Source organism: Eptesicus fuscus, chromosome 13, assembly GCF_027574615.1.
Source record: "Eptesicus fuscus isolate TK198812 chromosome 13, DD_ASM_mEF_20220401, whole genome shotgun sequence".
Classification (NCBI taxonomy): Eukaryota; Metazoa; Chordata; class Mammalia; order Chiroptera; family Vespertilionidae; genus Eptesicus; species Eptesicus fuscus.
In genome coordinates this window covers 17,815,744-17,832,953 of record NC_072485.1, presented here as the reverse complement: position 1 = coordinate 17,832,953, position 17,210 = coordinate 17,815,744, and the positions used below count along the sequence as shown (strand labels likewise).

The 17,210-nt window shown below is 39.8% G+C and overlaps 1 protein-coding gene across 3 annotated transcripts in view; it reads left to right on the top strand.

Moving 5' to 3' along the window:
- The window catches only part of ARHGAP42 (Rho GTPase activating protein 42), a 251,581-nt gene that overhangs the window by 183,585 nt on the left and 50,786 nt on the right, over window positions 1–17,210 (top strand). For all 3 annotated transcript variants that reach the window (XM_054724760.1, XM_054724762.1, XM_054724759.1), the window contains 2 exons: window positions 5,844–5,954; window positions 14,538–14,642. In XM_054724760.1, the coding sequence (XP_054580735.1) occupies window positions 5,844–5,954; window positions 14,538–14,642 (216 nt within the window). The remainder of the gene's footprint in view (window positions 1–5,843; window positions 5,955–14,537; window positions 14,643–17,210) is intronic.

Sequence of the window (17,210 nt, the reverse complement as noted above, 5' to 3'; positions counted from 1 at the left end):
GCAATTCTAACCAGTGTGAGGTAATATCTCATTGTGATTTTAATTTTCATTTCCCCGATGATTAATGATGTTGAGCATCTTTTCATGTCTCTGTCGGTCAATATGTATGTCTTTTTTGGTAAAAATGTTTATTCAGATCATCTGTTTTGTAATAGGATTGTTTGTGTTTTGCTCTTGAGTTGTATGAATTCTCTATATGTTTTGGATATTAGCCCCTTATCACATATATGATTTGCAAATATTTTCTTCTATTTAGTACATTGCCTTTTCCTTTGCTGTGTAGAAGCTTTTTAAAAAATATTTTTATTGAATTTTAGAGACAGAGGAAGGGAGAGGGAGAAAAAAACATCGATGTGAGAGTGGAACATTTGTCGGCTGCCTCCTGCATGCTTCCTACCTGGGATCGGCCTGCAACACAGGGCATATATCCTGACCAGAATTGAACCAGCCACCTTTCGGTGCAGCTGAGCCACACTGTCCAGGGCTGTGCAAAAGCTTTTTAGTTTGATGTAGTCCCACTTATTTGTTTTTACTTTTGTTGCCTTTGCTTTTGGTTTGAGATTTAAAAAATCATCACCAAAATCTATGTCAAGGAGCTTATCACCTATGCTTTTCTTCTAAGCAATTATGGTTGTAGGTCTTATGTTCAAGTCTTTGGTCCATTTGAGCTAATTTTTGGAATGGTGTAAGATAGTGATCGAATTTCGTTCTTTTGCATCTGGCTGTCCACTTTTCCAAGCACCATTTGTTGATGACACTGTTCTTTCTCCATTGTATATTCTTGGTTTCTTTTTCATAAATTTATTGACCATTTATGCATGGGTTTATTTCTGGGCTCTGTTCTGTTCCGTTCATCTGTTTGTCTGTTTTTATGCCAAGACCATACTGTTTTATATACTACTAGAGGCCCGGTGCATGAAATTCATGCATGGGGAGGGTCCCCTCAGCCCAGCCTGCACCCTCTCCAATCCGGGACCCCTTGGGGGACAGCCCTCTCACAATCTGGGACCACTGGCTCCTAACTGCTCACCTGCCTGCCTGCCTGATTGCCCCTAACTGCTGGCCTGGTCGCTCCTCACTAACCCCCCTGCCGGCCTGGTCGCCCCCCTGCCAGCTTGGTTGCCTACGCAGCCTGCTGTTCAGTCATTTGGTCGTCCCTCACTAACCCCCCTGCCAACCTAGTCATAGGCAGCCATCTTGTGAGGGCATGAGGGTTAATTTACATGTTACCTCTTTATTATATAGGCTGTCCACTGTTAGTGATGGTATGGGAAAATGAGCACACTTTTGCTTCTCTGGTAGGAACAAAATTATTCAATTATTCTTGAGGTAAATTTGATGACATGTTTCAACAAATTTGAAATGTAAAATATAGTTGAAATGATTTCTGTTGATAGGAATTTACCCAAGAGAAATGGTCAAAATTAGCATAAAAATAAATTGTGGTATTGATGTAAGATAACTCTTGCAATGCAAAAATTTAGAAGTATCTGAAATGGCACAAAAGAATGATTAGGGCCTAGCTGTAGTGTGGCTCAGTTGGCTGAGCATCTTCCTATGCACCAAAAGGTTGCTGGTTCGATTCCTGGTTAGTGCACATACCTGGGTTGTGGGTTCAGTCCCCAGTCTGGGCGTGTGTGGAAGGCAACCAATCAATGTTTCCCTCTCTCTCTCTCTCTCTCTCTCTCTCTCTCTCTCTCTCTCTCTCTCTCTCTCTTCCTCTCTGTAAGCATGTCCTTGGGTGAGGGTTAAAAAAAAGAAGAAGAAGAATGATTCTTATAATCTTTACATTTCTCTCTTATAGTAATGAGTAAACTTATAATAATGAATCTGTAATATTTTTATAGTTAGGAGAAAAGAAACCCCTTGAGGAACCCAGAAATTGGGTTTTCACGTGTCTCTAAATATGCTTTGAGCAGGGTCCTCTTATCCCTGCCTCCTAAAGAAAGGGAATCCCTTAGTTTCTACCCTTATTCCTCTATTCATATCCTTAAGTTTGTGTCCCCGACATCTCTTCCATTTCCATACTGTCCTTATAACATCCCAATCAGCATCTCAGGGTGTAATTTCATCATGTTGACCAACTTCATGCTCAGGACTTGACCACTTCTTAGTGACACATTGAAACCGCACGTATCACCATTTTCTCAAATTTGTTCCTACTTCTCCTTTCTTTAATTCTATTAATGCTGGTGTTTCTCATATTAAAATTATTTTTTTACTTTTTTCCCCTCCTTTCTCACACCCACGTCCTTGTTTCTCACATCCTTCAGCTTTTCTTTCTTACTGAGGTATACCAAACCTCTTCACCCCTACTAAATAAGAGGTCTCCCTACAGTCACAGGCACCCAGCCGCACCATTGAACCAGTATATTCTCAACTGTCCTCACGTTAATCTTCCTGGAATTCTACTTTGATCTCATCAACACCTTCCTCAAGCTTTTGTAGTGTCTATGGATAAAGTTTGCACACATTCTCTCTTTTCTGCCTTAACTCTCATTTCTGACTAAACTCTTTGATCAACCAAAACATAACTTTTATGGACAGGTATAAACTATTGTTTGTACCTGTTCCCTCACTCAGATTCTTCTCCTTTTATCTCTACTTACTCCTAACTCCCCATTCTTCAGTCCAGCTTAAATCATTTCTCCTCTGAGAATGAGGATGTGTGTGTGTGTTTTTCTCTATTTTGAATCAGATCGCTTATTGTAGATGGGGAGTAATTTAGGTTTCTGCAGAACCATATTGTTTTCTTATGTAATGAACTTGGTTTCTTACTAGGATGACTTTACTGTCCCCTTTTGCCTTGTAAACAATAGTTTATACCTGTTGTTTGGGCATAATTATTACTGGTGCTCCCTTTCCGTTTAAAACCTTTGGACAGTAAATTATATGGTTATCCTATTTATCCAGTACAGAATACAAAGCAACAGTTGCCAGTGGGTTTATAAGCAACTGTCTGCTAGTGAATAACATACTATATGAGCTTAAGTACTAACGGGATTCATCGCAAGTAAAGAATGTCTTAAAAAAAAATCTTGCACTGAAGAGAAATTAAGCTGTTATAGTCTCTAAGCACTGTACATTCTAGATGACCTTTCAAAGCAGGCTTGGTACAACAAATGCATCTAGATTTGAGGTGATGGGAATTTAAGCAGGTTTGGAATTCATCTAGATTGGAGGGGATGGGAAATACCTATAATTGGCAGATGGCAAGAGTCATCCTTTCTCTTTTATCCTTCTTGGTGCCCCCACGCCCCTTTGATGAGATGGACTTGTGCAAGGCAAATGAGTTTCTGAGGAAATGACTTACTACCCCCAGATTTCATGATTCGCTAGGACTCATGGCTATGGTTTCCTGCAGTGAAAAGATATGAAGGAAACTCAGCAAAGGATGCATAGGGTGAAGTCTGAGGTAAACCAGGCATAAGCTTCCAAGAGTCCTTTCCCAGTGGAGACATACAGGACACACTTAATTCCACTAGTAATAAGTTGTGAAGGAAACATGTGAAATGTTGTCTATTAGAAACTCAATATAGACCGAGTACCCATGGTTTTTACTGGGAGGTGGTCACGTAGGCACCTTCTGCTCGTCATGGTCCCAAATTCCAGAGTCCCAGAGGAAATGCAGGTGTTTAAAATAAGCCATATTGTTTGCACAAATTGTTTTGACATAGTGAACTGCTCTTATCAATTAGGCTGGTGGGAACGCTCCCAAAATCAACATTCCCAGATGCAGCCAAGGGCCAGCCTGGGAGCAGGCCTTCCAGGACAGCATCCGCGCCTGCTGTGCGCTTCTCTTCACAGCTTTGTTGACCAGAAATAATCGCATACGTCGTAAAGGTGGCCCGACATTCTAGTTTGTTCCCATGCGCTAGTCAACACAACCCATACCGTTATCTTTTCAAGTAAACAGTAAGACCTTCAGAAGTAACTTGTGGAATAGAATGCTATCGCTGAGACGAAAAATATTCTTGTGGCCTCTCCACCAGTGGTGTCCTGGAGCTCTCTCTTGGAGAGCCGATTTTCTCATCTCTTTCTCACTCCCTCATTCACTGATGTTGGGTTTGTGGTTTGGAACTGGCTGTTTGGGGAATATTTACACCACAGAAACCAGCCAGTACTGCAAATCCGGCTCCCCCACCCCACCCCCCGCCCCCGCGAGAGCCAGCTGCTAAACATTTATTAGCATACCACTAACTATACCTCCTTACCCTTCCTTCTATAAATAGTGCTCTCTTGTAAGCTGTGGTAAGAAAAGCCTGATTTGTGTAGAATGCTGATTGCCTTTGTGTTGGTGTGTATATCTTTTCTTGTTTAGAAATTATCTTTGGGAGCTTGAAAGCTTCTGGTTCACATTTCCTACCTGATTTATATGTTCTTTTTGTATATTAGTTTAGAAAGTTGGAACGCTCAACTTTAAAAAACTCCCTATTGAGCTGCTTATAATACTGGGTTATTTTTAATTATATGAATAAATGCATAGTCAGTATATATCATTATTTTTAAAGGCATTTCAAGTGAAGTTTTAAGATGCTGTGATGTCCAAGCCAGTAAACCTAATTTTATCTTTTTTTTAAAGCTTCTCTTTGTGAAATTGTCATTATAAAATAGCTCCAAAGTTATATTCTATTCCCAAATTGTTATTGGCAGATACTTTGTATTCCAGAGAGCACCCCCCCCCTTTTTTTTTTCATCTGCTTTTAGTAATCTCAGCTGGCAACGGGGAGTATGTAATGGCATGAAAAGTAAAATCACGACTCTTTTTTTTTTTTAATTGATTTTTTTAGAGAGGGGGGAGGGAGAAGAGAAAGAGAGAGAAAGAGAAACAATGTGAGAGAGATCACTGGTTGCCTCCCGTACACTCCCTGACCAGGGTTTGAACCAACTTGGGTATGTGTCCTGACTGGGAATCAAACCTATGACCTTCCATTGCATGGGAGGATGCTCCAATTGACTGATTCACACAGGCCAGGGCATGTCTCTCCATTAAAAATCAGTTTTAAAAAGGGCATATGAGGGTGGTAGTGGGCATAGAAGAGGGGAGAGAGGTAGCATTAAAAAACCCCACGAAATTATCTCAATAACCATTTTCTTACACTTTATCAATGGAACCTTACTGTGTCCATGAAGAATAAATGTGCATGGCATTGATGGAGTATGAATCACTAGGTTAGAAGCATGGAAATTTTTTGGCTCTGCTATCAGTATTATCTTTCTAAGGGATTACCTAATGATGTGGCTTGCTGCTTAATATTCTCAGATAATTTGTTCTCAGTTAAGTCCACATTTGCTATGCAGTGTTCAAGGTCTTTGACAGTATGATGCTAATCTTACTTCTCCTTCCTTCCCTCCGCTTATTTACTCTGTTGGCAAACCCTGTCAAACTCACTCACGGTTCTTTACTTTTTTTATGGGCGTGACTCTTTTTTAAAAAAATCTTTGACTACTCACTGCCAGCTGTTCATCTTAAAAATCAACTCAAACCACCACCATTTCCCCCCAGAACTTAAAGCTCTTTTTTTTTTTTATGATCCTGTAGATTTTCAGATACTTTTATATACCTCTTCTACATTATTTTAAAAAATGATCTGACTGTTGTATGCTTACTCTGTTGTTGTTTTTCCCCTCCCACCCCATATACTATAGTTCTTACGGACAAGGGCTGTGTTTTCCTAGTGTCTGTATTCCCAGGACATGATAACAATTGCTATATTAAAACTTTTGGCAGGACTTATTTTTAATAAAGATTTCAGAATGGAACAGAATTTGAGCTCCTCTCTAACATAGAACCATTAATAATTACTCCCTGTGTCATGGTTTGCCTTTTTTGCACTCTTTAGGCAGATACACAAATCGACCGAGAACATCAGAACTTCTATGAAGCATCGCTAGAATATGTCTTTAAGATTCAAGAAGTTCAAGAAAAAAAGAAGTTTGAATTTGTCGAACCGGTAAGTTTTAATTTCCCTATAAAATAGTAAGCCCAGCATATCCTGTGGAAAAATATTGCAGTGTTTTTCTGTTGAAACTTACGATTTTTAAAAATAAAAAGGGAGACGGGAATGTGGGAGGAGCAAACAGGTGGGCACTTTTGGGGCAGAAAAGCTATTGTATGAAACTGTGATGGTGGACACATGTCGTTACAGATTTGTGAAAATCCATAGAACGTACAACACAGACTGACTCCCTAATGTAAACTATAGAGTTAATTGATAATGATGTCGTCAGTACTGGATTGTCATTTGTAACCAGTTTTCCTCACCAATGACAGGGAAACTGAATAGGCGCTGAGGGACTATATGGGTACTCTAATTTCTGCTCCATGTTTCTATAAACTGAAACCTGTTCTAAAATAGCCCACTGATTTGAAAGAATTAGGAATAGAAGGGTGTTTATGACATATACCTGAGCAAACACACCTCACCACTAAAGCAACCCACGCGCCAGCGCTTTAGGTGAAGGGAGAAGGCATAGGCCACATCTCTTCCTTCGTTCCCGCCACCGCCTGGCAAGGCTGGGACTTGTCTGACTTTCCAGTGAAGTCATTTATTTTGCTAAGTCAGTGTGAAAAGCAATGGATTCCCTAATGCAAACCGCGTTACAGAAATGAACAGGTGGCTGGTCTTTATAGGCTTGCTTCATTTTCTTCCCAAGTAATACCCTAATATGTTGCAATATTGGCGACGTGGGCATATTCAGGAGAGAGCATCTGTGATGAATAAAGGTAAGTTCTACAGTCAAGATTGCCTTCCGTTAGTAGATAACGCTCAGTTCCCATGAGATGAGAGGACAGTGATAGTAAAATATATTAAGTAATCAAATACACATACAATGTAAGCCATACATTTCTTCCTATGTCAGTCATTGTGTGAAGAAAAAAAATCTATTTGTAATCAGAAAACACATTCTTCCTATTGTAGAGGAAGTGATAGGGAAAAGAGAAGGAAAAACACACTTCAAAATGTATTTGCCAAAATGTATTTCCCGATGGAAACCCTTCTGTGATGCCCTGAAGATGACGGGAGACGGAGACAGCGGAGGCTGGGCAGTGTCCAGTCCCTGTGTGGCTCAGCATCCCGCTGCACTCCCCTCCTTCAGCTGGAGCCACCCAACTTCCCGCTGTAAACTGGGCCCTGGACAAGTCTGTAGGGCCAGCCCCTCAGCTAAAGGGATTTAAGGAACTGGAAGCCACACGCAGGCTTAGGGAATTAACTTTTACCTCTTGTTTGAGATAGCAGCCTTAGCCTCAAGTTCTGATTGCCTAACAGCTTAGTCCTTAAACCCTTTGGAATGAATGGGTAACCTCTGTTTAGTAGATGCTTTGAGGATCTGATTCAGCTTCTCGGTGGCCTTCTGAAGCTCATCTGGGGTTCATGGGTAGCTGGTCAGCCTAGCAGCCCCTAGGCTGGGAAGATCGCCAGTACTTAGCATTACTACTCCCTTCTCATGGACTAAGTTCTGCCTCCGAATCCTACCAGGGTTTTGAAAGCCCCTCTACTCGCTAGAAGGCTTTCTCCTGGAGGATGGCCTCTTGGGATTTCCGAATTTTAGCTCTTCTTGGCAGTACTCTGCTGGAGTACCCCCTTCGTTCTGACCATTTTCCTTCATACTTCTTCCTTTCCTGTTCCCATTGCCTTCACATACTGTGCTCATGTGCTGCACAGTCCTCCCTCACCTGGAATGACCCCTTTACACCTGCACTCATCCTTGTGCATCTGGAATACCTCTTCTTCTTCTGAGGGCCATGCAGGAGCCCATTTTCCCATCAGCTTCTTTTCATGGCCCACCTTGTCTGGGAACAGTGAGCTAGACCATTCTGTCCCATGACATCAGGTCTATAAGGAGAAGGCTGTAAAATCGTGTGCTCACAGGTGACAGAAGGAATGGTAAGAATTTGTGAATTGCTGCGATAATACACGTAGAGAAGTGGAAACTGTCCTCCAGTTGAAACGAGTTTTCTTTCTTCTCCCTACCGTTTCCCAAACTGGGACGGTCTGAAGCCTTCTGTAATGCATGCCTTTCCCGTGACACCACAATCAAAATCGATGTTTAAATCTGTCTTTCTTCCAAAGTATTTTCTTGGCTGCTGTATTTTTCCTATTAGAATGTCTGGCCAAACCAAACAGTACTGTCAGTTTAGTCTCGTTTTCATTTCTAGCTGCAAAGCCTCTTCCGTGGGGTTTTACTTAATTTCCATTTCAATAATGAGAAGAATAGGAACGGGAGCAATGAAACATGGGCATTTGCTCTTTAGGTTATGCATTTACAAATTAATTTGGAGGAAAAGAGTTTTTAAATTTTCAAAAACAAAGCTCCCAGGAGCGACGAACATAAAAGCACATGAGGATACTTCAGTATCTTTGCAGTTTTTATTCTGCAGAAATCCAATTCCTGTTGCATCACTGTTCATATTGCACCAGTCTAGCAGTCTATTCCAGGTAGCCCAGATTTATTTATCAAGGATTAGAGTAAAGCAAAATACCCCAGGGATGTGTCTTATCTCAGAGATTGTAAGGTAACAAGTAGATAATATAAATACTCCTGGTGATATGCATTAACTAACATTCTTTATGATGAGCATTTGAGATTATTTTACATTGTTTCAGTTAATATCAAGACCCCACTACTTGTGATAAAACTTCTGCAGAATATATAAGTGGTATTAGAAATAAATATTTATACTGGGCCGTTATTTCAAGGAAAAGCTTGAGGAAAATGCCAAAACATGGAAAAAAGGGGACATTTACATATTTTTAAACAATGAACTACATCTGTAGGTTTGAAAGTTAAATCTTTTTGTGTTCCTTTTCAATATGTTTGATTAGCTTTCATATAGAAAATTTAATTTAAAGGTAAATCAAAGTGAGCAAATTAGACAATGTCATTTTTTAAAAAGCTCTGTAGGACTAAAGGTTAAATTTCGATCCTGATGAAAATCTAAGTGCATTCATCCTATAAAAATGAAACAACAAATCTCTCTTTAGGTCGTATACCTAAAATAAAATAAAATCTGTGATGGCCCTTTTATTTCGATCTAGGTCCTGTTATTAAAACATCTGCAATTTACAGTAGTACTACTTAGACAGTTAATAAAATTTTGGAAAAATAAGAAAAATACATTATATTTGTTTGGCTGACTCATCCCCTTGAACTTCATTTCAGAAATCAATCATGGGAAAGCTTGGTCTGAATGTAGCTTCAGCTGGGCTTTAATTACCCTGTTGCCTGCATTGCCTCCTTCATTCCTATTGATCTAAAGAGATAAGCTGACTGTATTGCTCAGTGCTTCTGTTCCTTTCCCACAGAAGTTTGTGTCCGGCCACTTCATCTGAATGCCATCCCTTTGAATGTGTAGACATCGCCTTCAGGAACTCCAATGGTTCTTCACTGCCACAACTTCAGAGAGTTTTAGCTTTTTATTTTTTTTAAAATATATTTTATTGATTTTTTATAGAGAGGAAGGGAGAGGGATAGAGAGTTAGAAACATCGATGAGAGAGAAACATCGATCAGCTGCCTCCTGCACACCCCCTACTGGGGATGTGCCCGCAACCAAGGTACATGCCCTTGAGGGAATCGAACCTGGGAGCCTTCAGTCCGCAGGCCGACGCTCTATCCACTGAGCCAAACCGGTTAGGGCGAGTTTTAGCTTTTTAAATTGAATTGAATCAGTTACATATCTGTCTATTCATTTGTTCTTCCATCCTTCTTTCATCACCCTGCTTTAGACCTTGTCAGCCCAGGCCACAGCTGACCAAGCTCTTTCTACCCTTGGCCCTCTTTTCTCTTCACATTTTTGCACTTATTTGGTTAGGTTTTGCTACCCCCTCATTTCCACTCAATAAACTCCTCTGAACATGTACATATTAAAGTGCTTCATAGTTGTTTTGAGGCTATCCTCTAAGGTGTTTCCCTCTAAGTTTCCTCTAAGTAAGGAGCAGCAGAGATTGCAGGCTTAACGAAAGGCCCGGCACTTGTGAGAATTGATGCCTTGATTTGCCCTACTTTCCCAATCTTCTCAGGAGTTTCAGTGGCCAAATGTAGAGGGCTACGTATGATTTTTATTTCTTCTAGAGCATGCCAGTGCTTTGCGTATTGGAAGTGTTTATTTATTTTATTTTTTTTTAAAACAGTGTTATTGGGGTGTAATTCACATAGCAGGCATACATTGTGCCCATTTTTAGTTCATGTTTATTGATGGGATGAAGTGGGCATCCAACTTCATTCTTTTACATTTGTCTACCAGTGGTCCAAGAATCACTGATTGAAAAGACTATGCTTTATTCATTTTTTTCGTCTTGGCACCCTTGTTGAAAATAAGTTGACCATAGATATGTGGGTTTATTTCTAGACTTTCTTTCAATTCTCTTTCATTGTTTATAGGACTGTCATTGAGCTAGCATCACACAGTTGATTACTATTGCATTGCATTAAGTTAGGAAATAAACTACTTTTTTCATCCTTTTCAACATTAGTTTGGCTGGTTTTGGTTTGTTGCTATTCCATATGAATTTTAGACTCAGCTTATCCACTATTATAAAGAAGTCAGCTGGTTTCTGACAAAGGATTTCATTATATCTGCACATCAATTTGGGGAGTATTGCCATCTTAACAATATTGTCTTCCAATCCATGAACATAAAATATTTTCCTTTTATATAGCCCTTCTTTAATATCTTTCAACAGCATTTTGTACTTTGCAAATTATAAGTTTTGTACTTCTTTTTAAAGAATTTATTCCTAAGTATTTTATTCTGTTTGAAGCCATTGTGAATGGGATTGTTTTGAAATTGCATGTTCAGGTTATCCATTGCAAATGTATACAAATATAGTTGATTTTTGTATATTCATTTTATATCCTGCAACTTTGCTGAACTTGTTTATTAGTTCTAGTATATAATAAGTGCATGTGTGTGTGTGTGTGTGTGTGTGTGTGTGCGTATTAGTGGATTTGTTGGGATTTTCGGTGATTAATTTCTTAGGAGATGAAGAATGAATCACTTCAGTATAAGAGCCTTTACATCCCACTTATTCTGCTCAGTTTGGGCAACAGTCATCTGGAATTACTGCATCAGTTGCTTTAGGGTTCCTCCCTTCCCAACCCCTTTTTCTCGCTTTTCTCTGCCATTCACAGTATCACTGGCACCTGTGAGCCCTTAAGCCTTGAAACCTGATGATTAATGGACTGGGACATTTTGAATATTCATTTCTTTGCTGAGTTATAAAGGGTTTTTCTAAATGATTACTTATTTATGTAATGGCAGTATCAATTTCCACATTTGGTCAGGTTATTGGAATGACAAAATCTAATTTGATTCTAAAATTCTTGGGAATAATATAGTGCTACATGACTTTTTCCTGATGATAAAAGTGACTTTCTTAATATTAAAACCTAATCTATCAAGTAATTTATTGTTGTTGTTGTTGTTGTTGTTGTTATACTAAAGGCCCAGTGCACGAAATTCGTGCATGGGGGTGGGTGTCCCTAAGCCCAGCCTGCACCCTCTCCTATCTGGGACCCCTCGAGGGATGTCCAAGTGCCCGTTTAGGCCCGATCCTACCATTTAGGCCCTCTCACAATTCAGGACTGCTGGCTCCCAACTGCTCGCCTGCCTGCCTTCCTGATTGCCCCTAACCACTTCTGCCTGCCAGCCTGATCACCCCCTACCACTCCCCTGCCAGCCTGCCCCTAACTGCCCTCCCCTGCAGGCCTGGTCCCCCCCCCTGCCCTCCCCTGCAGGCCTGGGCCCCCAACTGCCCTTCCCTGCAGGCCCGGTTACCCCCAACTTCCCTCCCTTGCAGGCCTGGTCCCTCCCAACTGCCCTCCCCATCTTGCTGGCCATCTTGTAGTGGCCATCTTGTGTCCACATGGGGGCAAGCCATCTTTGACCAGGTGGAGGCAGAAATCTTGTGTGTTGGAGTGATGGTCAATTTGCATACTACTCTTTTATTAGATAGGATAGAGGCCTGGTGCATGGGTGGGGCCCAGCTGGTTTGCCCTGAAGGGTGTCCTGGATCAGGGTGGGGGTTCCCTTGAGGCATGGGGCAGCCTGGGCGAGGGGCCTGTGGTGGTTTGCAGGCTGGCCACGCTCCCCAGCGACCCAAGTGGAGGCCCTGGTATCTGGGATTTATTTATCTTCTATAACTGAAACTTTGTAGCCTTGAGCAGAGCCAAGCCTCCTGCTTGCTCCATGGCTGCAGCCATTTTTGTTGGGATTTACTTATCTTCTATAATTGAAACTTTGTAGCCTGGAATGGAGGCATGGGCCCACCAGGGTGTGCGGAAAGCTTGGCTTCCTCCACTACCGGGGAAACCCAAGCCTTCCTCCTGCTCTCTGTGGCTGCAACCATCTTGGTTGGGTTAATTTGCATACTCACTCCTGATTGGTTGGTGGGCATGGCTTGTGGGTGTAGAGAAGTGATGGTTAATTTGCATATTACTCTTCTATTAGATAGGATTAAAGGACAGGATTAGTTTAAGGCAAGCTGAGACACAGTAGTCTTTTCCACACAACTGTACCCATTCAGGCAGATTGAACAAAGAAAATGACACGTGGGAAATGCCATTCTTAAAGATTTAGGCCGTCTTACAAAGTTCTCTTAATTTAGCATCATAGAATTTGTTTAAGATAAAATGAACTAGTATATATTCAAACCTAAAAAACTTCTAATTTTGCTACCATCTAGAGGCAGTTATTTCACACATGCTGCCTTTATCATACTTTCTCCAAACCTATTTCCAAAGTAGATATGAAACAAAAGGAAAAGGTGGGTGGTTCTTTGAATATAATTTTTCTGTACTTTCCTAAGGATTGTACATTCCCTAGTGGATGTTATGCATGTATTGTGAGATTAAAATATATTTGTCTGCTATTTAGTGCATCTGAAATATGCTAGAAGATGCTAAAAGAGTTATTTATTTAGATGGATCTTGGGGAATTGGGTGTTCTATAGAAAAATTTATTGCAGATATTCTTAAAGTATTTTTTTATAAGTTTAATTGAATTATTTGTCCTTCGGATAATATTACAATAGCGTTTTCATTGTAATGCATTCAGTTCATAAGACAGTTTAAATTTGGACTAATTATAAAACATGAAGCAACACTCCTTTTAACAACTTTATTACTTATTATTTGGATATTATTTGAAGTATTTTGAAAATACTTCAAAAGTATTTTCTTATTTTGTCTCTGAAAACCTGTAAACCTACATATCCAAGCCCCAATTAATTAAAAGTATTTTGTAGTACCATTTCATAAGCTGCAGTTCTTTTTTAAGTTACTGGTTAATTTGAGAACTATTATATCATCTCTTTAATAAAGAATGATCTATTGAGTATTTAGTTTTATTAATTTTCCGTTGACATAAAATTGTTTTTTCCTTAATTTAAAGTAATAGCTTACAGACATATTATGCTATTTGAATTAGAAAATCATTAGTCACTTCTCAAAAATATTTTTAAATTTTTAAGAAATATTTTATTTATTGATTTAGAGAAAGAGAAGAGGAGAGGAAGGGAGGAAGGGAGTGAGAGTGAGAGAGAGAGAGAGAGAGAGAGAGAGAGAGAGAGAGAGACATCGATTTGTTGTTCCACTTATTGATGTATTGTATGGTTGCTTCTTGTATGTGCCCTGACCTGGCATCTAACCCGCAACCTTGGCATATGGGGATAATGCTCTAACCAACTGAGCTACCTGGCCGGGGCTTCAAAAATATTTTCAATTTTGTTGTTAGAAGAAGTTGAGGAAGAGATTGAATTAGTGGACAAGTCTGTAGGGAAAAATGTTGCAGTGAATTAAATGAAAAAAAATTGAATTATTTTTCAGTTATAACTTATCAACAATTGTGTCCTGTAATTGCATGGAGAGCCACTCTTCCTATAAGAACATCATAAATCAGCACATAAGAAGGCTAGGATCATAGAAATTGTGCTTTTCTAGAGAGGACTTTCCTTTAATTTTTATATGAAAGATCTGTCCCTGTCTCCCTGTGTTTGCTCCCCTCTTCCCTGGTTTGTCTTCTTCCCATGCCTTATGAAAATGTCTGTTCAATACCCAAGTCAGTACTGCCACCTTGTGAATTTTTCCTTAATTTCATCTGGCCAAACCCTAACTCCTGTTGGGTGTCTCTGATCTGTAACTCACTGCTTTGGTCTTCCTCACATCTGCATGTTTTATCTCTCTGCTTCGGTTAGGAGCTCTTCTGGAGCAGGAGCTACGTGTCTTTGGTTTTTCTCCCCATTAATGGTCTCTCCTCGATAGCCAATGCATTTGAATATTTGCGTAGTTAATAAGACAGCTGTCCCTGACAAGACTAAAAAATTAAATCACTGTATACTAAAAAGGAATTAAAAATTGGCTTTCGTAGTTTCTGTTTCACATCCATAATTTTAGTGTCAGCTTTGCCAAAGAGATTAAAAATTTATTAGCTGAGAGTTTAGAATGAAATGTCATTTCCCCAGTTTATTATGTTTGATGGTCATGTTTTTTAAAACACGTTTTCATGGTTTCTTTTTTATCTTTTTATTTTTGCAGCTTTTGTCGTTCCTTCAGGGTTTGTTTACTTTTTACCACGAGGGATATGAACTCGCCCAGGAATTTGCACCATATAAACAACAGCTGCAGTTCAACTTGCAGAATGTAAGGCTGTACCTGTTCTCACTGCCTCTTTAGTGAATCAGATGATCAGCTAGGTTCAAACCAGGCCAAACCGGGGAGTCTTTCCAAACCTTATCTAATACAGCAAAACCTCATTGATTTAGAAAAGCCACATTATAAATTTATTTTAAAATGTTTTGATTTCTAACTGCTGGTTGAAAGTACAGCAGGAAAGAGCCAATCTTAATATTAGGAAAATGTATACAAGAAAATACTTATTATAAAATTAGAGGCTGGGTGCACGAAATTTGTGCGCGGGGGGAGGGGGGAGTCCCCCTCAGCCCAGCCTGCACTCTCTCCAATCCGGGGACCCCTCAGGGGATGTCCAACTGCTGGTTTAGGCCCGATCCCCACGATCGGGCCTAAACCGGCAGGTGGACATCCCTCTCACAATCCAGGACCACTGGCTACTAACTGCTCACCTTCCTACCTGCCTGATAGCCCCCAACTGCCCCCACTGCCGGCTTGGTCACCCCCAACTGCCCCCCTGCCAGCCTAGTTGCCCCAACTGCCCCCGCCCACCGGCCTGACCCCTAACTCCCCCCCGCCCCGCCGCTGGCCTGTTCGCCCACAACTGCCCCCTCCCCTGCTGGCCAAGTCGCCCCTAACTGCCCCCCTGCCAGCCTGGTCGCCCCTTACTGCCCCCCCCCTGCCATCCTGGTTGCCCACAACTGCCCCCCTCCCCTGGCCTGGTTGCCCCATGCAGCCTGCTGCTTAGTCGTTTGGTCGCCCCTCACTAACCTCCCTGCCGGCCTGGTCATCCCACACAGCCTGTTCAGTCATCTGTTTGGTTGCGATGGTCACTTAGGCTTTTATATATAAAGATAAATACTGCTGAGATATAGACGCCTGGGCATTTGGGAACTTTTGCCTATACCCAGTGTTATTACTTAACTGGGTGAACTTAGGTATGTTTTATTTTCTGAGAGGGCAGCATTTATTTATGAAAGGAAGGTTGTACTGTAGCATTCTGATGCCCCATCCATGTATGAAATTGCATATAATAAATCTGATATTTATTACTTTCAAATAATAAATTTGAACATGGTTTGAAATATTCAAAAGTAACTGTTTTAAAGCTTAAGTAAGAATTATTTACAAATGTCCTATCTATTTAATATTCAAAAGTAACTGTTTTAAAGCTTAAGTAAGAATTATTTATAAGCATCCTATCTATTTCTGTCAGGCTTTATTCTTGTAAAGTTGTCTAATCAATCCTTTTGATATCTGATTACAGAGTTATAGAATTATATAGCTGCTGAACACCACGTTAAAAAAAATTAGCCAACACATTTTCTTATTGTCTAAGCCTGGCAAATAATGACCTTCCAATTGTTCAGGGTTTTGTAGAAGTGAGAAGTTATTTCTAAAACCCTGTGTAGTGCTCTGTGGCTAAAATAAATCGGAAAGCACTCACTTAATTTTAGATAAAAAACTTGGCCTTCACTGTTTATCTGAGTTTTGCCATTGTGAATATGTCCAATAAATAGAGCTATTGAGTTGGAGGGTCCCAGGAGCAATATGTAATTGGATTTGATTTATTCTACTTGTGTTTTGAGTTTTAGCTTTTTATTTAACCTAGATTTTCTTGCAGAATCGATCTCATATGCAATTCAGTCCATTGTTTTTCAATATGGAATGCATTTGGGCTTTTTCAGTAAATATTAAAAGAGACAATTATTATAGTTAAAGTATTTTTATGACTTATCTTCATATTAAGCGTCATTAACTTAAGATTGCTGGGATTTGGCAACAGGTAAGGAATAGGAAAAAAATTGTGATCCTTATGTTGAAAAGAGAAAAGTAGCAAAAGTGGCAATTAAGAAAATTCAGTTATTTTATTATGGGCCATAACAAAGTCTTAAGTTAGGTAGTGATGATTTTTATGTTTCTAAATGTGTATTGTTGAGATAGCATGGCTTGATTACAAAACATATTTTACCTTAAGTAAATTTGCTATAATGTGAATAAACTTATTCCTTGCAAATCTATTCTTTTTTATGAGTTAGTTTATATACTGACCTCATGATAACTATGTTAGGATTTCTGGAAACCAAGCTAAGCAATGTTTTTTCAAAAGTATTTGAAACAAGGGCAATGTACTTTGTTTTAAATAAGTGCTACATATATAAAAATGTGTGAATTTAATTTGTTTTTATTCCCCCAAAAGAAATATAAATCCTTATGTATCTGCTTTTTAACATCAGGCATTAGTGCTATAAAATTATATTGAGTAAATATTACATAATTTAAAATGTTATAATTGGCCACTAAGTGATAATATTAGAGTGGGAAATGGGAAGAAACATACAACATGCACGCATGCATGCGCGCGCACACACACGCACACACACACAGATTGAGATTGAGAAACATGCAGAAGTTTCACTAAAGCCATTCAACATCAGCCATAGGACTCAACATAGAGTGTCATGGAGGTGGGGGAGTAGTGCTGAAGGAATCGAGGTTATCCTTTGCATGCTTTGCATCATTTGCAGTTTTGAAACTTTAGGTTCTGAGTTCCTCAAAACAGGTAGGAAAGAAAGACTG